The 25,895-nt window shown below is 45.3% G+C and overlaps 1 protein-coding gene across 1 annotated transcript in view; it reads left to right on the forward strand.

Moving 5' to 3' along the window:
- The first annotated feature begins 1,409 nt into the window (after positions 1-1,409).
- The window catches only part of LOC137370338 (urea transporter 2-like), a 157,387-nt gene continuing 132,901 nt past the window's right edge, over positions 1,410-25,895 (forward strand). Inside the window, exons 1-2 of the mRNA XM_068032707.1 lie at positions 1,410-1,469; positions 25,215-25,404. Of these exons, the coding sequence (XP_067888808.1) occupies positions 1,448-1,469; positions 25,215-25,404 (212 nt within the window). The 5' untranslated portion in view covers positions 1,410-1,447. The remainder of the gene's footprint in view (positions 1,470-25,214; positions 25,405-25,895) is intronic.

Genomic DNA, 25,895 nt, shown 5'->3' on the forward strand with positions numbered 1-25,895 from the left:
CTTCAACTGGTAATAATTGGTGCTTTGCTCAGGTGTCCAGCCAATCAACAGCATGGATTGCAGTGTTCTGCCAGCACTATCATGTAAACTAGCAAGCAGCACGAAGTTTGCGTGCTGCCCATGTTGCATTTAATGGGCACAAGGTCACTCATCATGACCCCTGTGCCCATTGTTGGGGACTTTTGAATTTAGCCCCCAAAAGCTTAGTGAATGTGGCCCAGTTTATTTGATTCAAAGCTTACTTTGAACACATACTAACTCAATATTTTTTTCTTGACACAGTGCAGCACATTTTATTCTTAAATTTCTTTGTTCCAACTCATATATCATTTTGGATTAGATTGAATTTTGTCATTTAACTAGTACAAGCCCCATAACATTGCTCATGGTCAAAATAACAGGTCTACATAAGCATGCATAGAAAGTGGTAAAGATGCACAATATGGATGAATTTGAACAGCAGGAGGAAAAAGAAATGTATGGGGAAAGAAACAAGCTCAGCAAAAGAACATAGAAAGCCAGGAATGAAAAGAATTATGTTCACTTCAAAATGCTGGAAAGTGCACCAAAAAGTATCAAGAATCAAAATTTCCAGAGGACATGTCCCCAGGCCAAAACGTTGTATGTTTTCAAGAAGGGGTTAGATATAGCTCTTGGGTTTAAAGGGATCAAAGGATATGGGGCGCAAGTGGGAACAGGTTACTGAGTTGGATGATCAGCCATGATCATAATGAATGGCGGAGCAGTCTCGAAGGGCCGAATGGCCTACTCCTGCTCCTATTTTCTATGTTTCTGTTTCCTGAGAAAATAAATTTTGTATCATCAGATTTCATACTACATTTTAAAAATTCTAAATCTGTCACTGAAAAAAAATACACACTTCAGTTTTTTTTTGCAATATGATGCAACTGATAGAATATTGGATCTAGCTGCAGCTTCGATATGACCAGTTTATTGCGCTTTCATTGAAACTAATTATGAAATCATTGGGTCTTGATTTTTACAGAAAGACAAATTGAATTGCTCAAGGTGATTACAAAACACCAAAAAAGAAATCCTGAAATTGAATCTGATAAAAATAAATGTACATATTCAGTTGCCTTGAAGCAGTGCTCTTGGTCATAGGCTGTAATTGAGCTTGATTTTCAGTTGAATATTGTCTGTTGGGTCGTAAGCTTCTTTTGGGGCTGTGCCATCTTTTTTGAAGCTGCTTGTCAGCTTTTCCAAGTTTTGTGCATGTCTGATAGTTGTTTCTTTATGGGTCTAATTAAAAAAAAAATGTTAACATTATTTTCTGAATGAACTTGATTTTTAGCTGGAGACAAATGCATTCATGCACCAAACAGTAGCACTTAATATAGAAGAGCACTCAGTCATCAAACAAGATAGCTTCAAGAATTTCTGCAGTAATTGTGAACATATTCTACTTTTCCCTGATAAAATCAGAATGTTTGGTGATTGGCTCAAAGGTAAGAAACTACAGGACTGAATTTTCTGTCTTTGCTAATTTTAGCAAAAAGTGAAGATGTGTGTAAAGAAAAAAGTAATATTGGGGGCAAAGGACAAATGGACTATTTTAATGGGTTATAAAATAGAATTTATATAGCACTACTCATGTAAAATGACTCTGGATGATTAGCAAGGATCGAAATGCTCGATTATTCCTAGCTCACAAGAAATGTATTGATGAGCATTAACAGTATGTTAAGATTATTAATGATGCATTTGAGCAACATTGTGCAGCTTTACAATAAAGCTGGGTATATTTCAGTCCCAAGACCAGGAATAAGTAAGTTTAACATGGATGAACATTTGAAGGTATCAGCACAGCAGTGAAGGAAGTGAATAGCCTGAGACAATGTTATCTGATAATGCTCTTTTGAAGCACCTTGGGATGTTTTACTACATTAAAGATGCTAAAAAATACAAGTTGTTGTTCACAGAATTGTTACAGTGCAGAAGGAGGCCATTCGGCCTATCGTGTCTGCACCGGCTCTCTGAAAGAACAATTTACTCCGTTCCATTCCCCCGCCTTCTCCCCGTAACTCTGCACATTCTTTCTTTTCATATAACAGCCTCATTCCCTTTTGAATGCTTCAATTGAACCTGTCTCCAACATGCTCTCAGGCAGTGCATTCCAGACCTTAACCACTCTCTGCGTGAACAAGTTTTTCCTCATGTCACTTGCTTCCCTTAACAAACACTTTAAATCTGTGCCCTCTTGTTCTCGATCCTTTCACAAGTGGGAACAGTTTCTCTCTATCTACTTTGTCCAGACCACCCATGATTTTGAGTACCTCTGTCAAATCATCTCTCAGCCTTCACTTCAAGGAAAACTGCCCTTTCTTCCCCTAGGATACTGCATGCTTTATTAACCACTCTCTCAACCTGCCCTGCCACCTTCAATGACTTATGCGCATATACACCCAGGTCCCTCTGCTCCTGCACCCACTTTAAAATTGTACCCTTTTATTTTATATAGTCACTCCATGTTCTTCCTACCAAAATGAATCATTTCAAATTTCTCTGCATGGAACTTCATCTGCACCTGTCTGTCCATTCCACCAACTTGTCTATGTCCTTTTTGAAGTTCTACACTCCTCACAGTTCACAATGCTTCCAAGTTTCGTATCCTCTTCAAACTTTGAAATTGTTCCCTATATGCCAAGGTCTAGGTCATTAATATATATCAGGAAAAGCAAGGGTCCCAACACTGGCCCCTGGAGGACTCTAATACAAACCTTCCACCAGCCCGAAAACATCCATTAACCACTACTCTTTGTTTCCTGTCACTCATCCAATTCCATATCCACGTTGCTACCGTTCCTTTTATTCCATGAGCTATAAATTTGCTCACAAGTCTGTTGTGTGGTACTGTATCAAACGCCTTTTGAAAGTCCATATACACCACTTCAATAGCATTACCCTCATCAACCCTATCTGTTACCTCCTCAAAAAACTCCCAACTAGTTAGTTTAACATGATTTTCCCTTAAGAAATCCATGCTGGCTTTCCTTAATTATCCTGCATTTGTCCAGGTGACTATTAATTTTGTCCTGATTTTTTTCTAGAAGTTTCCCCACCATCAAAGTTAAACTGACTGACCTGTAGTTGCTGGGCTTATCTTTATACCCGTTTTTTGAACAAGAGTGTAACATTTGCAATTCTCCAGTCCTCTGGCACCACCCCCGAGACTAAGGAAGACTGAAAAATTATGGCCAGTGCCTCCACGATTTCCACCCTCACTTCCCTCGGTATCCTTGGATGCATCTTATCTGGTCCTGGTGCCTTATCCACTTTAAGTACAGACAGCCTATCTAATACTTCCTCTTTATCAATTTTCAACCCTTCTAATGTCTGCATTATCTCCTCTTTCACCATTGCCTGGGTTGCCTCTTCTTCTTCGATAAAGACAGATGCAAAGTATTCATTTAATACCTCCAGCTATGCCCTCTGCCTCCATGTATAAGCCCCTTTCATGGTCCCGAATAGGCTGCACTCCTCCTTTTACCACCCTATTTATTTATATATATATAATGTCTAGAAATGCTAGTTGCCAGTTTCTTTTCATGCTCTTTCTTTGCTTCTCTTATTTGCTCTTTCACTTCCCCTCTGGATCTTCTATACTTAGCCTGGTTCTCAATAGTATTTTCTGCCTGACATCTATCGTAAGCACACCTTTTCGTCTTTATCTTAATCTCTACCTCTTTTTGTTCATCCAGGGAGCTCGGGATTTGTTTGCCCTACCGTTCCCCCTCAAGGGAACATACCTTGACCGTGCCTGAACTGTCTCTTCTTTGAAGATAGCCTATTGTTCAGCTACCTATTTTCCTGCCACATTTTGACTCCAATTTATTCGCCCCCAGCTCCATTCTTACCCCTTTGAAGTTGGCTTTCCCTCAGTTAATTATTCTTACAGTGGATTGTTCTTTGTCCTTTTCCATAGTCAGCTTAAACCTTATGATACAATGATCACTGTCCCCTAAATGCTCTGCTGCTGACACTTGATCCACTTGGCCCACCTCATTCTTTTTTCTTCCTTTATGCCTCCTCCTTAGTTTCTATTTTATGGTAATGTCCTTATTCATCCATTGTTTGTTATTGCTGCTTGGTTCGCTCTTGTTTGCTAGAAGATCCCAAGAACCAGGTCTAGCAGTGCCTCTTTTCTCGTTGGGCTAGCAACATACTGATGTTTAGAAATTTTCCTGAACACATTCTAGGAACTCTTGCCCCTCACACTGCCCTTTACACTACTACTATCCCAGTCTATGTTTGGATAATTAAAGTCCCCCCGTATAACTGCCCTATAATTTTTGCACCTCTCTGTAATTTTCTTACAAATTTGTTCCTCCACATCCTTCTTGCCTGTTGGTGGCTTATAGACAACACCGAACAATGTAACTGCAGCTTTTTTGTTCCTTAGCTCGAGCCAAATTGATTCTATCCTCAACCCCACTGGGACATCCTTTTTTTCCAGCACTGCAATGCTCTCCTTAATCAATACTGCCACGCCTCCCCCTTTTTTCCCTTTCCTATCTTTCCTGAACACCTTGTATCCAGGAATATTTAACACCCAGTCCTGCCCTTCTATGAACCACGTCTCTGTTACAGCCAGAACATAGTATTTCCACACGGCAATCTGCATCTATCCCTCACCAATCTTACTAGCCACAGTCCGTGCAGTCACATATATGCACGTTAACCCTGTGTTATGCCCAAGTGAGAAAGGTGTCTCGGGGTCCCTCTCAGCCTTCACCTGCTCTTACCGTAACAGGGTTTAATTCTTAAAAACACCGTATTTTTTTTTAGCTCCCCTTGGTGAATCCTTGTTCATTGCTTTCCAATTATAAGGCAAAGACACCAGCACAAACAGGTTTTCTTAGGTTTAAATGAGAAAATTTGAAATTTTATTAAACTTAAACTCTAATTCGGTTAACACCTACAGATTCACAACACTCCCACGCTAGCATACATACGTGATACACACCTGCAGATAGGGACAGACAAGAGCAGAAGAAAAATAAAGTGGAAAAGTTTGAGTTAATCTCTGCAGAGAGTTTTTTGTTACGGATCTTCGAGCTCGCTGTAGAGTCCTTGATTGTCGGTAGATCTTGTTTTTTGCTGGGACCCAGTATTCTTAAACCTTGTTCGCTGTAGGAGACTTTTCTTTCTTGGGGTTCATGTGTCTTCAGTGGATTCAGAGGCTTGTGAGAAAGAGATGGGAGCAGACTGAGAGATCTTCTCAGTCCAGGAGCAAACAGACACTCTTCAAGTTCAAACTGTTTGTGCCATTCAGAAAAAAATCCCAGGTTGCCAAGCAGTTAGTCATGTGACTAACTGGTCTGACCATGTCTTGGCTCTGTGGATTATATAATCTTAGCAGGGCCTGGAATGCTCCTCTTGCACACAATACCTGGTGATCAAGGTCCATTGTGGGTTGAATGTCAGGGAATGGCTGCTTTGTCCTTCCAAACACCGTCTATTAGTATGCAAATAGCTTTTCCAGTCATAGCTGATCTTTTTAACAAGTCCTTTCGTCGCTCCAGTAGCAGTTTAAAATCAATGTTCATGACAAAATTAATGTGCCTCATTCTTGGCAGGTGGGGCCTAGCATGACACCTGATATAGATTTTATTATTTTCTCCCTTACTCTGACTCCACCTAAAAACTTACTATTCCCTACTCTAGTGCTATCTATCTCTCGCAGTATTCTGTTCACCTTGGTATTCTTCTCTGATATTTGCTCCTTGTTCCCACACCCCTGACAGTTTTGCTTCCCTCTGATCAGAGCTCCCTGTCAGGTTCCCATCCTCCTGCCAATCTAGTTTAAACCCTCCCCAACAGCACGAGCAAATCTCCCTGCAAGAATATTAGTCCAAGTCCTGCTAAGATGCAACCTGTCCATCTTGTATAGGTCCCAGCTGCCCCAGAAATGGTCCCAATGCCTCAGACATCTGATGCCCTCCCTCCTACACCAGTTCTGCAGCCACGTATTCAATCGCTCAATTTTCCTATTCCTATACTTGCACATGGATCTGGGAGTAAGCTTGTGATTACTGCTTTTGGGGTCCTGCTTTTTGATCTCCTTCCTAGCTCCCTAAAATCTGCTTTCAGTACCTCATCCCCGTTCCTACCTATGTCATTGGTGCTAACATGGACCACCTCTGGCTGTTCACGCTCCCCCAGAAGAATGTCCTGTAGCCGTTCCGTGACATCCTTGACCATGGCACCAGGGAGGCAACATACCACCCTGGAGTCCCATCTACGGCCACAGAAACACCTGTCTGTTCTCCTAACCATCGAATCCCCTATCACTACAACTTGTTTGTTGTTTTTATTTGGCATTCATGATGAGGCTGCATTTGCTGAAAATGCAACCACTAAGGTGATGCAGTACTGGTACATGCACAAATGCAGCCTCATCAACAGAAACGTCATTGTCTGCAACGTCTCAGGCAGCTGCCAGGAATAAAAATGGCACTGCTCAATTTGTTACAGAAAGAATTAAACCCAAACCCCCTCAATGGCTGCGGTGGGGGGGAACGGCGAGTCGGGAGCAAGAGCTCAGGGGAGGCGGTGGCATGGTGGTATTGTCACAGAGACCCAGGGTATTGCTCTGGGGACACTGGTTCAAATCCCACTACAGCAGAAGGTGGAATTTGAATTCAATTAATAAATCTGGAATTAAAAAGCAAGTCTAATGATGGCCATGAAAAAATGGTCAATTGTTCTAAAAACCCATCTGGCTCACAAATCTCCTTTAGGGAAGGAAATCTGCTGTCCTTACCTGGTCCGGCCTACATGTGACTCCAGACCCACAGCAATGTGGTTGACTCTTAAATGCCCTCTGAAATGGCCTGGCAAGCCACTCAGTTGTATCTAACCACTACGAAGTCAATAAAAAGGAATGAAACCAGCATCGACCAAGGCACCGGAAACGACAACAGCAAACCCAGCCCGGTCAACCCTGCAAAGTCCTCCTTACTAACATCTGGGGGCTTGTGCCAAAGTTGGAAGAGCTGTCCCACAGACTAGTCAAGTAGCATCCTGACATAGTCACACTCACGGAATCATACCTGACAATGTCCCAGACACTGCCATCACTATCGCCGGATGTATCCTGTCCCACTGGCAGGAAAGACCCAGCAGAGGTGGCGGTACAGTTGAATACAGTCGGGAGGGAGTTGCCCTGGGAGTCCTCAACATCAACTCCGGACCCCATGAAGTCTCATAGCATCACGTCAAATATGGGCAAGGAAACCTCCTGCTGATTACCACCTACCGCCCTCCCTCAGCTGATGAGTCAGTACTCCTCCATGTTGAACAGTACTTGGAGGAAGCACTGAGGGTGGCAAGGGGGCAGAATGTAAGCTGGGTGGGGGACTGCAATGTCCATCACAAGAGTGGCTCGGTAGCACCACTACTGACCAAGCTGGCCAAGTCCTAAAGGACATAGCTGCTAGACTGGGTCTGCAGCAGGTGGTGAGGGAAAAACATACATTATCTCATCCTCACCAATCTGCCTGCTGCATGCATCTGTCCATGACAGTATTGGTTGGAGTGACCACCGCACTGTCCCGCCTTCACATTGAGGATACCCTCCATTGTGTTGTGTGGCACTATCACTGTACTAAATGGGATAGATTTCGAACCGATCTAGCCATGCAAAACTGGGCATCCATGAGGCGCTGTGGGCCATCAGCAGCAGCAGAATTGTACTCAACCACAATCTGTAACCTCATGGCCCGGCATATCCACCACTCTACCATTACCATCAAACCAGGAGACCAACCCTGGTTCAATGAAGAGTGCAGGAGGGCATGCCAGGAGCAGCACCAGGCATACCTCAAAATGAGGTGTCAGCCTGGTGAAGCTACAACAGATGACTACTTGCATGCCAAACTGCGTAATCAGCATGCAATAGACAGCGAAGCGATCTCATAATCAACGCATCAGATCTAAGCTCTGCACTCCTTCCACATCCAGCCGTGAATGGTGGTGGACAATTAAACAACTAACTGAAGGAGGTGGCTACATAAATATCCCCATCCTTGATAATGGGGGAGCCCAGCACATCAGTGCGAAAGATCAGGCAGAAGCATTTGCAACAATCTTCAGCCAGAAGTGCCGAGTTGATGATCCATCTCGGCCTCCTCCTGAAGTCCCCAGCATCACCGATGCCAGACTTCAGCCAATTTGATTCACTCTGCGTGATCGTGATCACAACTCCCTGACCTTTACTATAGTCATGGAGAGGGACAGGAGCAGACGGGATGGGAAAATATTTAATTGGGGGAGGGGGAGTTACAATGCTATTAGGCAGGAACTGGGGAGCATAAACTGGGAACAGAGGTTCTTAAGGAAATGCACGACAGAAATGTGGAGGTTCTTTAGGGAGCACTTGCTGCGACTGCTGGATAGGTTTGTCCCGATGACGCAAGGAAGGGATGGTAGGGTGAAGGAACCTTGGATGACAAGAGATGTGGAACAGCTTTTCAAGAGGAAGAAGGAAGCTTACTTAAGGTTGAGGAAGCAAGGATCAGACAGGGCTCTCGAGGATTACAAGGTAGCCAGGAAGGAACTGAAGAATGGACTTATGAGAGCTAGAAGGGGACATGAAAAAGTCTTGGCGGGTAGGATTAAGGAAAATCCCAAGGCGTTCTACACTTATGTGAGGAACAAGAGGATGGTCAGAGTGAGGGTAGGGCCGATCAGGGATAGTGGAGGGAACTTGTGCCTGGCGTTGGAGGAGGTAGGGGAGGTCCTAAATGAATACTTTGCTTCAGTATTCACTAGTGAGAGGGAACTGGTCGTTTGTGAGGACAGCGTGGAACAGGCTGATATGCTCGAACAGGTTGAGGTTAAGAGGGAGGATGTGCTGGAAATTTTGAAAGACATGAGGACAGATAAGTCCCCGGGGCCAGACGGGATATACCCAAGGATATTACGGGAAGCGAGGGAAGAGATTGTTGCGCCTTTGGCGATGATCTTTGCGTCCTCGCTGTCCACTAGAGCAGTACCGGATGATTGGAGGGTGGCAACTGTTGTTCCCTTGTTCAAGAAAGGGAATAGGGATAACCGTGGGAATTATAGACCAGTCAGTCTTACGTCGGCAGTGGGCAAATTATTGGAGAGGATTCTGAGAGACAGGATCTATGATTATTTGGAAAAGCATGGTTTGATTAGAGACAGTCAGCATGGCTTTGTGAGGGGCAGACATGCCTCACAAGCCTTATTGAATTCTTTGAAGATGTGACAAAACACATTGATGAAGGAAGAGCAGTGGATGTGGTGTATATGGATTTTAGCAAGGCGTTTGATAAGGTTCCCCATGGTAGGCTCATTCAGAAAGTGAGGAGGCATGGGATACAGGGGAAGTTGGCTGTCTGGATGCAAAATTGGCTGGCCCATAGAAGTCAGAGGGTGGTAGTAGATGGAAAGTATTCAGCCTGGAGCTCGGTGACCAGTGGTGTTCCGCAGGGATCTGTTCTGGGACCTCTGCTCTTTGTGATCTTTATAAATGACTTGGATGAGGAAGTAGAAAGCTGGGTTAGCAAGTTTGCCGATGACACGAAGGTTGCTGGAGTTGTGGATAGTGTGAAAGGCTGTTGTAGGTTGCAACGGGACATTGACAGGATGCAGAGTTGGGCTGAGAAGTGGCAGATGGAGTTCAACCTGGAAAAGTGTGAAGTGATTCATTTTGGAAGGTCGAATTTGAATGCGGAATACAGGCTTAAAGACAGGATTCTTGGTAGTGTGGAGGAACAGAGGGATCTTGGGGTCCATGTCCATAGATCACCCAGACCGCTTTGCGGAACATCTCCGCTCAGTCCGCAAGCAGGACCCTGAGCTTCCGGTTGCTTGCCATTTCAACACTCCCCCCTGCTCTCATGCTCACATCTCTGTCCTGGGATTGCTGCAGTGTTCCAGTGAACATCAACGCAAGCTCGAGGAACAGCATCTCATCTACCGATTAGGCACACTACAGCCTGCCGGACTGAACATTGAGTTCAATAATTTCAGAGCATGACAGCCCCCCATTTTACTTTCATTTTTAGTTATTTTTTCTTCCTTTTTTTTTTACATCCTTTTTTTACATTTTTTGCAATTTTTTTTGCATTTATTTCATTTCATCTTAGTTTGTTCAGTTTGCTTACCCACTGTTTTTTTTCAGGTTTTTTTTCAGGTTTGCACTTGCTGCTGTTCAATATTCAGTGTATTCACACCTAATCTGCACTAATGCTTTGTCTTTCAACACACCATTAACATATTGTTTGCCTTTGCTCCGTGACCTTTTGGTCAGCTATGTGGCCTGGTCCAATCTGCACCTTCTCCTTTGTTATCTCTTGCCCCACCCCCACCTCACTTGCTTATAATCTGTGACTTTTCTAATATTTGTCAGTTCCGAAGAAGGGTCACTGACCCGAAACGTTAACTCTGCTTCTCTTTCCACAGATGCTGCCAGACCTGCTGAGTGATTCCAGCATTTCTTGTTTTTGTTTACCAGGATGCTGCCTGGACTGGAGGGCATGTCTTACGAAGAAAGACTGAGGGAGCTAGGGCTTTTCTCATTGGAGCGAAGAAGGATGAGAGGTGACTTAATAGAGGGGTACAAGATGATGAGAGGCATAGATAGAGTGGATAGCCAGAGACATTTTCCCAGGGTGGAAAGGGCTATCACCAGGGGACATAATTTTAACGTGATTGGAGGAATGTTTCAGGGAGATGTCAGAGGTAGGTTCTTTATACAGAGAGTGGTGGGTGCGTGGAATGCGCTGCCAGCGGTGGTAGTAGAAGCAGATACATTAGGGATATTTAAGCGACTCTTGGATAGGTACATGGATGATAGCAGAATGAAGGGTAGGTAGTTAGTTTGATCTTAGAGTAGGTTAAAGGTTCGGCACAACATCGTGGGCCGAAGGACCTGTACTGTGCTGTACTGTTCTATGTTCTATGATATCAAGAAACGACTGGAGGCACTGGATACTGCAAAGGCTATGGGCCCTGAGAATACTTCAGCAATAGTACTGAAGACCTATGCTCCAGAACATCTACCTGGCAATGTGGAAAATTGCCCAGGTATGTCCTGTGCACAAAAAGCAGGACAAGTCCAACCTGGCCAAATACCATCCCATCAGTCTCAATCGTCAGTGAAGTGATGGAAGGTGTCGTCAACAGTGCCATGAAGCAGCACTTGCTCAGCAATAACCTGCTCAGTGACACTCCATTTGGGTTCCGCCAGGGCAACTCAGCTCCTGACCTCATTACAGCCTTGGTTCAAACATGGACAAAAGAGCTGAACTCGAGAGGTGAGGTGAGAGTGACAGCCTTTGACATAGAGTCATAGAGTCGTACAGCATAGAAACAGTCCCTTCGGCCCACCGCGTCCATGCCGACCATAATGCCTATCTATACTAATCGCACCTGCCTGCATTAATTCCATATCTCTCTATGCCTTGCTCATTCAAGTACCTGTCTGGATGTCTCTTAAATGTCGCTACTGTTCCTGCCTCCACCACCTCCTCAGGCAGCTCATTCCAGATACCCTCTATTCTTTGTGAAAAATTTACCCCTTTGATCCCCTTTCAACCTCCTCCCTCTCACTTTAAATCTATGCCCTCTAGTTTTAATCACCCCTACCAATGGAAACAGACTCTGGCTATCTACCCTATCTATGCCTCTCATAATTTTATATACCTCTCTCGTGTCTCCTCTCAGCCTCCTTCGCTCCAGGGAAAACAGACCCAGCCTATCCAATCTTTCTACATAACTCAAGCCCTCCAAACTAGGCAACATCCTTGTGAATCTTTTCTGCACCCTCTCTCGCTTAATCACATCTTTCCTGTAGTGCGGCAACCAGAACTGCACACAGTGCTCCAAATGTGGCTTAACCAACGTTATGTACAACTGTAACATGATGTCCTAACTCTTGTGCTCAATGCCTCGGCCGATGAAGGCAAGCATGCCTTACGCCTTTTTCACCACCCTGTCTACCTGTGTTGCCACTTTCAGGGAACTATGTACTTGCACCCCAAGGTCTCTATGCTCAACAACACCCCCCAGGGCCCTGCCATCAAGGCAGCATTTGACCGAGTATGGCATGAAGGAGCCCTCGCGTAACTAGAGTCAATGGGAATCAGGGGGAAAACTCGCCGCTCGTTGGAGTCATACCTAACGCAAAGGAAGATGGTTGTGGTTTTTGAAAGTCAATCATCTGAGGTCCAGGACATTACTGCAGAAGTTCCTCAGGGTAGTGTCCCAGGCCTAACCATCAATGACCTTTCCTTCAATCATAAGGTCAGAAGTGGGGATGTTTGCTGATGATTGCACAATGTTCAACACCAATCGGGACTCCTCAGATACTGAAGAAGCCCATGTAGAAATGCAGCAAGACCTGGACAATATCCAGGCTTGGGCTGATAAATGGCAAGTAACATTCGTGCCACACAATTGCCAGGCAATGATCATCTCCAACAAGAGAGAATCTAACCATCTCCCGTTGACGTTCAATGGCATTACCATTGCTGAATCCCCCACTATCAACATCCTAGGGGCTACCATTGACCAGAAACTGAACTGGAGTAGCCATATAAATAATGTGGCCACATGAGCAGGTCAGAGGCTAGGAATCCTGTGGCGAGTAACTCACCTCCTGACTCCCCAAAGTCTGTCCACCATCTACAAGGCACAAGTCAGGAGTGTGATGGAATACTCTCCACTTGACTGGATAGGTGCAGCTCCAACAACACTCAAGAAGCTCGACACCATCCAGGACAAAGCAGCCCGCTTGATTGGCGCCCCATCCACAAACGTTCACTCACTCCACCACTGACGCACAGTGGCAGCAGTGTGCACCATCTACAAGATGCACTGCAGCAACGCACGAAGGCTCCTTCGACAACACCTTCCAAACCTGCGACCTCTACCACCTAGAAGGACAAGGGCAGCAAATGCATGGGAACACCACCACCTGCAAGTTCCCCTCCAAGCCACACACCATCCTGACTTCGAACTATATCGCCATTCCTTCACTGTCGCTGGGTCAATATCCTGGTATTCCCTTCCAAATAGCACTGTGGGTCTACCTACCTCACATGGACTGCAGTGGTTCAAGAAGGAAGCTCACCACCACCTTCTCGTGGGCAATTAGGGATGGGCAATAAATGCTGGCCTAGCCAGCGACACCCACATCCCATGAATGAATTTTTTAAAAAGTGGCTGAGGGGAGGAGGCAGGAAACAAGCGGTGAGCAGACGAGCGCAGGAGGGAGTAGGATACTGTTGGGGGGTGGGATGGAGGAGGCTGAGGGTGGGGGGGGCGGGGGAAGCTGAGAGCGAGCAGCTGGGGCACAGCGGGTGGAGGGGGGGGTTAAGTGGCGAGGCGGGGAGCAAGTGGCCAGGAGGGGTGGGGAAGCAGCGAGGTGGGGAGCGAGCGGTGAGCAGATGGGTGTAGGAGGGAGCGGGATACTGTTGGGAATGGAATGGAGGCGGCAATTGCAGGCATTTAGGGGTGATGCAAAGATCAGACATCATTACGTCTGGCGTCATTGCATGGTGACATCGGTGTGCACATGCACAGACCCATGCTAACCAATGTTCAGATGCACTAATGACGTCAGCGATCACTCTGTGCGTGCTCTGCGTTACCAAGAGACATTCGTTATGATAATTGTCATTGGCTTACCAATTTTAATTTGCAACAAATTTTTGGAAAACTGTTTGAATCCAACTGGAAGGAGGAGAGGGATGACCAGAAGTGTAGTATCCCTCGGGTACGTGCCACACATTGTGATGTGCACCAACAAACTGGTGTGCTGCAATTGAATCAGTTAGCTGGAGGAACACTGCACAAGGGAGTTATATATCAGATTAGATTAATTATATTAAGAAACAATATACAGAGATGAGTAGTAAAATAAGTCAGGGTACTAAAACACAAATATATAAATTTAAATTAGTGAAAAGTACATTTCAAGAAGGGGGCAATTACTTGGCTGGGAGTGTACGACAGGCCTCCAAATAGTCAGGGAGAGATAGAGGAGCAGGTATGCAGGCAAATCTCAGAGAGGTGTAAAAATAATAGGGGAATAATAGTGTTGAATAATAGTATAGTAATGGGATTTTAACTTCCCCAATATTAACTGGGATAGTCTTAGTGCAAAAGGCTTAAAGGGGGCGGAATTCTTAAAATGCATACAGGAGAGCTTTTTGAGCCAGCACGTCGAAAGTCCTACAAGAGAAGGGGCCGTACTGGACGTAATCTTAGGGAATGAAGCCGGACAAGTGGTAGAAGTGTCAGTAGGGGAGCATTTCGAGGATAGTGACCATAACTCTGTAAGATATAGGGTAGTTATGGAAAAGGACAAAGATGGACAGCAAATAGAGGTACTGAATTGGGGGAAGGCTGATTTCAATATGATAGAACAGGATCTGGCCAGAGCAGACGGGGAGTCACCACTAAGATGAAGGGTAGGACCAACAAGTCCAGGGAACCCTGGATGTCGAGCAATATAGAGGGTTGGATCAGGAAAAAAAAGAGGCTTATGGCAGATTCAGAGTGCTGAAAACAGCTGAGGCCCCAGAGGAGTATAGAAAGGATGAAGGGTACTTAAGAAAGTAATTAGGAGAGCGTAGAGGGGACATGAAAAAACACCAGCAGGCAAGGTAAAGGAAAATCCTAAGGCATTGTATAAGTCTATTCAGGGCAAGAGGATAAGCAGGGAAAGAGTAGGGCCCATTAGGGACCAAAGTGGCAATCTGTGTGTGGAGCCGAAGGACATAGGTGAAATGTTAAATGATTACTTTTCATCTGTGTTCACTATGGGGAAGAGCGATGTAGGTGTAGAGATCAGGGAGAGAAATTGTAATATACTTGAACATATTAGGATGGCAAGGGAGGAAGTATTAGCCATTTAAGCAGGCTTAAAAGTGGATAAATCCCCAGGCCCAGATGAGATGTATCCCAGGCTGTTATGTGAGGCAAGGGAGGAGATAGCAGGGGCTCTGACACAAATTTTCAAATCCTCTCTGGCAAGAGGAGACAAAGAACAAAGAACAGTACAGCACAGGAACAGGCCATTCGGCCCTCCAGGCCTGCGCCGATCTTGATGCCTGCCGAAACTAACACCTTCTGCACTTCCGGGGCCCATATCCCTCTATTCCCTTCCTATTCATATATTTGTCAAGATGTCTCTTAAACGTCGCTATCGTATCTGCTTCCACCACCTCCCCTGGCAGCAAGTTCCAGGCACTCACCACCCTCTGTGTAAAAAAAAAACTTACCTCGCACATCCCTTCTAAACTTTGCCCCTCGCATCTTAAACCTATGTCCCCTAGTAACTGACTCTTCCACCCTGGGAAAAAGCTTCTGACTATCCACTCTGTCCATGCCGCTCATAACTTTGTAAACCTCTATCATGTCGCCCCTCCACCTCTGTCGTTCCAGTGAAAACAATCCGAGTTTTTCCAACCTCTCCTCATAGCTAATGCCCTCCAGACCAGGCAACATCCTGGTAAACCTCCTCTGTACCCTCTCCAAAGCCTCCACGTCCTTCTGGTAGTGTGGCGACCAGAATTGCACGCAATATTCTAAGTGTGGCCGAACTAAGGTTCTGTACAGCTGCAACATGACTTGCCAAGTTTTATACTCTATGCCCTGACTGATGAAGGCAAGCATGCTGTATGCCTTCTTGTCTACCTTATCCACCTGCGTTGCCACTTTCAGTGACCTGTGGACCTGTACGCCCAGATCTCTCTGACTGTCAATACTCCAAAGGGTTCTGCCATTTACTGTCTGCTTCCCACCTGCATTAGACCTTCCAAAATGCATTACCTCACATTTGTCCGGATTAAACTCCATCTACCATTTCTCCGCCCAAGTCTCCAACCGATCTATATCCTGCTGTATCCTCTGATAATCCTCATCATTATCCGCAACTCCACCAACCTTTGTGTCGTCCGCAAACTTACTAATCAGACCAGCTACATTTTCCTCCAAATCATTTTTATATACTACAAACAGCAAAGGTCTCAGCACTGATCCCTGCGGAACACCACTAGTCACATCCCTCCATTCAGAAAAACACCCATCCACTGTTACCCTTTGTCTTCTGTGACTGAGCCAGTTCTGTATCCATCTTGCCAGCTCACCTCTGATCCCGTGTGACTTCACCTTTTGCACCAGTCTGCCATGCGGGACCATGTCAAAGGCTTTACTGAAGTCCATATAGACAACATCCACCGCGCTTCCTTCATCAATCATCTTCGTCACTTCCTCAAAAAACTCAATCAAATTAGTAAGACACGACCTCCCCTTCACAAAACCATGCTGTCTCTCACTAATAAGTTTGTTTGTTTCCAAATGGGAGTAAATCCTGTCCCGAAGAATCCTCTCTAATAATTTCCCTACCACTGACGTAAGACTCACCGGCCTATAATTTCCTGGATTATCCTTGCTCCCCTTCTTAAACAAAGGAACAACATTGGCTATTCTCCAGTCCTCTGGGACCTCACCTGTAGCCAATGAGGATGCAAAGATTTCTGTCAAGGCCCCAGCAATTTCTTCCCTTGCCTCCCTCAGTATTCTGGGGTAGATCCCATCAGGCCCTGGGGACTTATCTACCTTAATACTTTGCAAGACACCCAACACCTCGTCCTTTTTGATAATGAGATGACTGAGACTATCTGCACTCCCTTCCCTCGGCTCTTCATCCACCAAGTCCTTCTCCTTGGTGAATACTGATATTCCCCCGACAAAGCCATGCTGACTTTCCTTGATTAATCTCTGCCTGTCCAAGTGGAGATTAATCCTGTCCTTCTGAATTTTTTCCAATAGTTTCTCAACCACTGATGGTAGACTCACCGACCTGTAATTACCTGGTTTATCCCTGCTACCCTTCTTGAATAACGGCACCACATTCGCTGTCCTCCAGTCCTCTGGTACCTCTCCTGTGGTCAGAGAGGATTTGAAAATTTGTGTCAGAGCCCCTGCTATCTCCTCCCTTGCCTCACATAGCAACTTGAGATACATCTCATCTGGGCCTGGGGATGTATCCACTTTTAAGCCCCCACAAAACCACTAATACCTCCTCCCTTTCAATGCTAGTTTGTGCGAGTATATCACAATCCCCCTCCCTGATCTCTACATCGACATTGTCCTTCTCCATAGTGAACACAGATGAAAAGTAATCATTTAAAACCTCACCTACGTCCTCGAGCTCCACACACGGATTGCCACTTGGGTCCCAAATGGGCCCTACTCTTTCCCTGCTTATCCTCTTGCCCTTGATATAAATTATAAAGCGCCTTGGGATTTTCCTTTATCTTGCCCACCAGTGTTTTTTCATGTCCCCTCTTCGCTGCCATCATTAGTTTTTTAAGTACCCCCACCCCTGCATTTTCTATACTCCTCTAGTGCCTCTGCTGTTTTCAGTGCTCTGAATCTGCCATAAGCCTCCTTTTTCCCCTTATCCAATCCCCTATATCCCTTGACATCCAGGGTTCGCTGGACTTGTTGGTCCTACCCTTCACCTTGACAGGAACATGTTGGCCCTGAACTCTCACTATTTCATCTTTGAATGACTCTCACTGGTCTGATGTAGACTTTCCTACAAGTAGCTGCTCCCAGTCCACTTTGGCCAGATTCTGTTTTATCATATTGAAATCAGCCTTCCCCCACCACCCCCCAATTCAGTGCTTTTATTTCCAGTCCGTCTTTGTCCTTTTCCATAACTACCTTAACTCTTAGAGTTATCGTCACTATCCCCAAAATGCTCCCCCATTGACACTTCTACCACTTGTCCAGCTTCATTCCCCAGGATTAGGTCCAGTACTGCCCCTTCTCTTGTAGGACTTTCTACGTACTGGCTCAAAAAGCTCTCCTGCATGCATTTTAAGATTTCCGCCCCCTTTAAGTCTTTTACACTAAGACTATCCCAGTTGATATTAGGGAAGTTGAAATCCCCTACTATTATTACCCTAATATTTTTACACCTCTGAGATTTGTCTACATATCTGCTCCTCTATCTCTCCCTGACTGTTTGTTTGGAGGCCTGTATTACACTTCCAGATAAGTGATTGCCCCCTTTTTGTTTTTAAGTTCTACCCATATGGCCTCATTTGAGGAACCTTCGAAGATATCATTCTTACTCCTTACTGTAGTAATTGACTCCTTGATCAACAGTGCAATGCCACCTCCTCTTTTATCCCCTCCCCTTTCACGCCTGAAGATTCTATACCTTGGAGTATTGAGCTGCCAGTCCTGCCCCTCCCTCATCCACGTCTCTGTGATGGCAATAATATCATAATCCCATGTGCTAATCAATGCCCTCAATTCATATGCCTTACTATTAAGACTCCTTGTTTTAAAATAGGTGCAATCCAGCCTTGCATTTTTCACTTGTGCCTTAACAGGTTGATATTTGCTGTCCTTCTAGACTGACTCAGTTTCTCTTCTATATTTGACTGTGCATCACCCCATACTGCACCTCCACTCTGTATCCCATCCCCCTACCTAATTAGTTTAAACCACCCCCGTTCCTCAACAGCACTAGCAAACCTCCCAGCAATGATTGAATTTTTCGAGGAGGTGACGAGATGTAGATGAGGGTAAAGCAGTTGAGGTAGTCTACATGGACTTCAGCAAGGTTTTTGATAAGGTCCCGTATGGGAGATTGGTTAAGAAGGTAGGAGCCTATGGGATCCAGGGCAAATTGGAAAATTGGATCCAAAATTGGCTTCGTGGCAGGAGTCAGAAAGTGATGGTCGAGGGTGGTTTATTCGAGTGGAACCCTGTGACCAGTGGTGTACTGCAGGGATCGGTGCTGGGACCCTTGCTGTTTGTCGTGTACATTAATGATTTAGATGTGAATATAGGAGGTATGATCAGTAAATTCGCAGGTGACGTGAAAATTGGTGGTGTCCTAAATAGTGAGGAGGGAAGCCTTAGATTACAGGATGATAGATGGGCTGGTAAAATGGGCAGAGCAGTGACAAATGGAACTTAATCCTGAGAAGTGTGAGGTGATGCATTTTGGGAGGACTAACAAAGCAAGGGAATATACAATGGATGGTAGGACCAAAGGAGGTACAGAGGGTCAGAGGGACCTTGGTGTACTTGTCCATAGATCACTGAAGGGAGCAGCACAGGTAGTTAAGGTGCTAAGGAAGGCATATGGTATACATGCCTTTATTAGCCAAGGCATAGAATATAAGAGCAGGGAGGTTATGATGGAGCTGTATAAAATGTTAGGCCACAGCTGGAGTACTGTGTACAGTTCTGGGCACCACACTATAGGAAGGATGTGATTGTACTGAGGGGGTGCAGAGGAGATTCACCAGGATGTTGCCTCGGCTGGAGCATTTCAGCTATGAAGAGAGACTGAAAAGGCCACGGTTGGTTTCCTTCGAGCAGAGAAGGCTGAGGGGGACCTGACTGAGGTATACAAAATTATGAGGGGCATGGATAGGGTGGGTAGGAAGAAACCTTTTCCCATAGCAGAGGGATCAATAACCAGAGGGCATAGATTTAAGGTAAGGGGCCAGGAGGTTTAGAGGGGATTTGAGGAAAAATGTTTTCACCCAGAGGGTAGTTCAAATCTGGAATAGGAACCATCACAACATTTAAGAAGTATTTAGATGAGCCCTTGAAACGCCATAGCATACAAGTCTACGGGCCAAGTGCTGGAAAATGGGATTAGAATAGATAGGTGCTTGATGGCTGGCACAGACTGTTTAACTCTGTGACTGGGGGCTGGTAAAATGCTGCGAGGAGAGGCCCGCCTCAACCCGCGATGTTGAGAAGGGCCTACCGCGTATTGCCTGCGGCAGTGGGACCTTGGTGTGGCACCTGCCACACGGCGGCAACACCACAATTAGCATATGGTAAACGTTACTTTACCTTTGCCGATTGTGCAGCCCGCCACCCCTCCACAGAATGTTCCTGACTTTTCGCTGAACGCATAGCCGTCATGTGCCGTCCCGTTCCTGATTTGAAAAGCCGGAAGGTCCTCAGAGGCAGAACTTGTCGCCAGCGAGGGTAAGTTCTGTTACTCAAGCGTCTCACTCTGCATTACGGAAGGGAGGAGAGAGGGATGGGATACACAGGGGTCTCACTCTGCATACTGGAAGGGAAGAGGGAGGCGGCGATACACGATACACAAGGGTCTCACTCTGCATTCTTAAAGGGAGGGAGTCTGGGATTACTGGAGGGAAAGCTCTGCTGGCATAAAGGGGGGTACTGTGTACCATCCCTCTGTTAACAGTGTATGCTCTGTGTCTGTAAGGGAGCAATGGCACACTCGGCACCATGTGTGTGGGGAGGGTGCCAGAAAGGGCAGGAGCATTAAGGTTATATGGATGGTGGGGGCAATCGATTCAGCTGGTAGGATCTTGATGTGGTCATGCTGTGCCATTCTGAGTGTTGGCCAAGATGGGTAATGCCATAGCACGCCACATAATTGATCCAGGAAAGCAGCTGATGTACCCATCAATACCATGGAAATAGGTATAACTCATCCTACATTGTGTGATCCTCTGCACGTGAGGATCCATATGTGCCAGAGGCAATACCAACAGGCATGTGCGATCCACGTAGAGGTCCCCGGTTGTGAGCAGCAGCCCCCAAGGGGAGCTTGCCATTACGTTTGCCGTGCATCTACAGGCCCCACATGACATGCCATCGGATGTCAGAGCACCAGTGTCAAAGGCGATTGCACATGTAGAGAAGGTGGTGACACGTCTCTGTGCTCTGCTCAAGGATGACCTGCAGCCCATGGGCTCCGGTGGACATCCCATGGTATTGTTTCTCATAGTGGCAGTGGTTCTCAAGCCTGATACCTCTACAGCTTTTTAGAGGCCCACCAGAGACCTTTGTGGGGTCACACAGTCAGCAGTGCACAGCTGCATCAGGGAGGTCACCAATGGCCTGCACTGGAGGGCCAGTGAGTATGTCCGCTTCAGGGCAGACTCTCACAGCCAGGCTCACAGGGTGATTGGTTCTGGCACCATTTCTGGAGAACCATAGGTTGTAATGTTCATAGACTGCACTCATGTGGCCATCAAGCCTCCTGCCAGGCTACCACCCGCAGACATCACTACTGAAGGAGCCCTCTCAATCTAGGTGAAGCTGGTATGTGATCACCGGAGATGCTTGCTGCGAAGGTGTGACCACTTCTCAGGCAGCTGCCGTGACACCTTGGTCTTGTGCCAGTCCCGACTGCCACCGCTGTTCACTGAACTGGCTCAGATGGAGGAGTGACTTCTTGGAGATAAGGGCTATCCTTTGCAAACGTGGCTCCCAACACCAGTGAGTGACCCCACCACTGCTGAAGAGGAAAGATACAATGCCAGCCACTGAGCTACATGAGCCGCCATTGAGCAGAAGATCGGCATGCTGAAAGAGCACTTCCAATGCCTGTATGGATAGGGTGATGCCCTGTACTATGGGCCGAAAAGTCCAGCTCCTTTCTTTGCTGCTCTGCACAACTACGCACCCAATAGGGGCCAGGCCTGACATGATGAGGAGGGATATCAACAGGGTTCCACCTCGGACTATGAGGATGCTGAGGACCTACAACATGAAAGACGCATGGGAGGGCAGATGGCACCCAGGCTCTGCACGCAGGGCTAGCGGTGAGCTAGCGATATACGGAAGTGGCTTATCAGACAAAGGCTATCTGCTCCCATAGGAACTGACATAAGCTTTGTAAGCCACACATAACCCTCGCTCACCTGCTGTGCACCAGTCCACATCTGCAGCATCTCTGTGTAAACCATTAGAGGCAGCAGCTGACTGAGCCAATGTCCATGTCACCGCATCCGAGGAGACGCGCATGAGTAATGGTGGCATGGCAATGATATTTCATATGTTCGCTCTCCTGAAGGGCCAATGGTACAAAGGGATGTGACATTGGTGCTACATGCTGGCATACATCATTTGCACAGAGAAAAGGACACACAAAGGAGAAACATTTAGTGAAAGACGTATTTACATTGCTGTGACACCGTGCATTCTCATTTGTGTCAGTGTGTTCTCTGTAATCCTCTGTAATACCTTTCATAGTCTTTAGGTTTCTCGTCCTGGAGCGTGCAAATTTAAGATTATTCACCCAGGTGCGGCACGCCTACAAAAAGGAATGTTACACTTGAGTGGGAGAAGAGGATTGCAACTTCACAGGACACTGGGACACAGCAGGGTAAGTATGTAGCAGCAAAGTGGAAAGTGCTGGCGTCGCTCAGCAGGTCAGGCCAAAGGCATCTTTGCTTCTCTCTCCACAGATGCTACCTGACCTGCTGGACTTCAGCAGTGCTTTCTGCTTTGCTGCCAGATTGACAGCAGCCCCACTCTTCAGCAGTCAGGTAAATATTTCTTTGACAGCTGTCAGGAAGAAGGTGCTGGGGTGCTTAAAATAGAGCCCCAGCACCTGCTACACAACTGTCAAAAGCTCTCTCATTGCGCCGAATGTCTCACCTTTCCACATGTAATATGGGGAAGGTGGCTCGGTGCCGTGATTCTAATGAGCCCCCGCGCAGCAGCCTTTAAATGCGGGCACCCTGCTAAGTTGAAAAGGCGCTGCGCTGCGCCCGAATAAAATTCAGCCCGTGGTGTGCCAGTTGATGGCTCAGTGTATATTTCCTCTTGCAACTTAATTAGTTCATGTCTCGGAATTCCCTTCTCTCAATAAGGGTCCCATTGTTCAAGTGATTGTCGTTGAGTGGTTTGCCTCCACCAGGTTAATGTCCCAAGTGATTGCCTTTAATGTCTTGATAATAGAGACTGGCCAGGTGATTTACTCCAAACTCCCCAAGTCATTGTTCTGGAGGGCACTAGCCATACATTTGACTCCACCTCGATGCATTAGAACATAGGGTTTTATGATTCACATTTCTGTGGCCATGTTAGCTGCTAGCAGTCACCTTTTTTATAAGTTTAATTCAGGTTTCCAGCCGATGGATTAAAAATCATCGTTAGGTATACCATGTGTTCGTGACAATTGAAAAAGAGTCTACCCTAAAGTATTTAGTCACCACTTATTTGTGAACCAATCCCATTTGTGATGTGCAGCATTTTCACAGTAAGTTCCATCTATTATCCATCCATAATTGCTCTCGAGAATACAACTGAGTGGCTTGCAAGGGCATTTAGGACAACAGTTAAGAATCAACCACATTGCTGTGGGTCTGGAGTCACATAGCCCAGATTGGGTAAGGAGAACAGATTTCCTTCCTTAAAGGCATTAGTGAACCATATAGATTTTTACGACAATCCGGTAGTTATCAAACTCTATATTCCATATTTATTTAGTTAATTGAATTAAAATTCCCCAGTTGCTATGGTGGGATTGGAACTCTTCTCCAGATCATTAGTCCAGGCCTCAGGATTACTAATCCAGTAATATAACTCCTATGCCGCCTTGCCCCTGTGTAAGCATAAGGCAACCACAGGTCACTGCACCTCCACTTCTACGAGTTCACTGTTTCTCCATAGATTCATGCACCCTCTTAATGGTTTTTGTAGTACTTACTTTGACTTGGACATTTTTCTCACCATCATCCATGTACACTGTGTCACTGCATATGCAGGTCTACATTTTTTTCTCTATTAGTGGACCAGAACAGTCAAGAATCTACTGAGACCCAATAATGGTTTTAAACACTCTAAACAATTTTTATTGACATGACCGTTTTTCCAGGTAATGAAGCCAAAAACATTATCCTGGGGAGCACTACTCTGAAACAAGGGTGATCAGATCCTTGTTGTGGAAGAGTTGAGGAAGTTGGTTCTTCAACATCTTTCAAGAATGCTGCTTCTGGTCTCATGAAAAATCGCCCTTCATGAGTTATACCTTTTCTTACTGTTGCCAGGCAGAATCTGCTGGGTTTTTTTTTCTATTTCTCATGGTATTGGCAGCAACTGTCCTTTTTATTTTCCTTATCTTTCGCTGTTAGCAAAATGAGTAAATGTCCGTGATGGCACAACAGGTTTCAATGGGTCTATCGTACATACTTTCTCAAGGCAGCTTGAGCTGTAAACAAGTCCATGAAGCTTTTCAATCTTTGTCAAGCTAACTACTATGGCCCAGGACCTTTTGCTTTTTTTTTCTGATTCATTCATAAGAATTGAATGTCACTGGCAAGGCCTGCATTTATTGCCCATCCCTAATTGTCCTTGAGAAGGTGGTGGTGAGCCACCTTCTTGAACCACTGCAGACCACGTGCTGTAGGTAGACGCACAATGCTGTTGGGAGTGAGTTCCAGGATTTTGACCCAGCAACACTGAAGGAATGGCGATGTAGTTCCAAGTCAGGATAGTCTGTAATTTGAAGGGGAACTTGCAGGTGATGGTGCTCCCAGATGTCTGCTGCCCTTGTTCTTCTAGTTGGTAGAGGTCGCAGGTTTGGAAGGTGCTGTCGAGGAAGCCTTGTCGAGTTGCTGCAGTGCACCGTTGATGGAGGGAGTAAATGTTTAATCTGGTGGTTGGGGTCCCAAACAGGCGCAATTGATGTTTTGTTACAAACGATCCATTCCTTGGTAGGCTATTGCTCCTTAGTCTACCTGTTATTTTTGTTTGATTCCATTGGCTGCACATGATTTATCCTTCATTTGTTATACATACTTTAACCTATTTTTCTCTCTTACCAAGTATTCACCTGCTCATCTAGGATTTTTCAGTCCATTCTTTCATTCATCTCCTGGTTGAATGTCTCCTGAACAGTTCTCACTCCATAGGCCTTACTTCGTCCTCATTGAGCAAATATCAAAAAGTCTATATCAGAAAGCTTAAAATCCTTCACAGGTTTGTAAACAATCCACTTTATTTTAACAGGATTGTAACATGATGGAAAGAGAAGATTCACCATATAAAAATTCTATTAAAGTAACATGGATGTTGTTTAAGTGCAAAAAGGAGGAGCAGGCAGATTTGACAGCACCCACTTTACTTTGTTCAGTGGCCAGCTTCACTATAGCAATCACCTCGAGTGATGAAGTTTTTGTATTTAGTCTATGCTAAAAAGGAAGCCACCAGTTTGGTTTTATTTCCAATTTGCTATGTTTTAGTTTCAAATAGTAGCAAATGTGCCCATTTTTGATTGCAATTTAACTTTATAATTGAGATATTAGTATATAGATTGTTTATGTACACAGAAGTAAAAGTCACAGGTGCAATAGAAGCACACATAACGGATGCTCTAATTTTTTTTTCTGAAAATATTGCAGAGCAGAACGTTGTCTTTCTATTTATTGACTGGAACTTGCGTGGAATTGCTCAGGTGATGTTTGTCAACAATTCATTGAGCGGGATTATTATTATAGCCGGGCTAATTATACAGAATCCATGGTGGGCACTGAATGGCTTCGTGGGAACTGTGTTCTCAACTCTGGCAGCACTTTTGCTCAGTCAGGACAGGTAATTGTACTGGGGTAATATACATTTTATTTTTACAATTATTTTTTTAAATGGGCATTAAATTGATTTCAATGTTTGTGATGTTTTCCACTGTATTTACTTTTAATTATGGCACTAGTGTTTATACTGCGAAATAGCATTTAACCTATTAGTGTAGTCACCAGCATCCATGGGAAAATCTAGCCCCTAATATTTCTCATTCTAAAGTTATATTTTTTAGTTTTGTAAATAAATTTGATAACTGAGGACAAGATTTAGCCATTCTGGAATATTGCGGAAATGTTTCAACCAACTAATGTATTTTACTCCCCTGAGCTCTATTGAAAAGGTTGATGAATAGCGGCAACTTGCATTTATTATAGTGCCTTTATAATAGGGAAACATCCCAATGTGCTTCACAAAAGTGGAATAACCAACACCAAGGTAAAGGAAATACTAAAAGTTGAGGTGGCTTTTTAATCATGGAATCGTTTGGCACAGAAGATGGCCGT

This window comes from Heterodontus francisci, chromosome 1 (genome assembly GCF_036365525.1).
Source record: "Heterodontus francisci isolate sHetFra1 chromosome 1, sHetFra1.hap1, whole genome shotgun sequence".
Classification (NCBI taxonomy): domain Eukaryota; kingdom Metazoa; phylum Chordata; class Chondrichthyes; order Heterodontiformes; family Heterodontidae; genus Heterodontus; species Heterodontus francisci.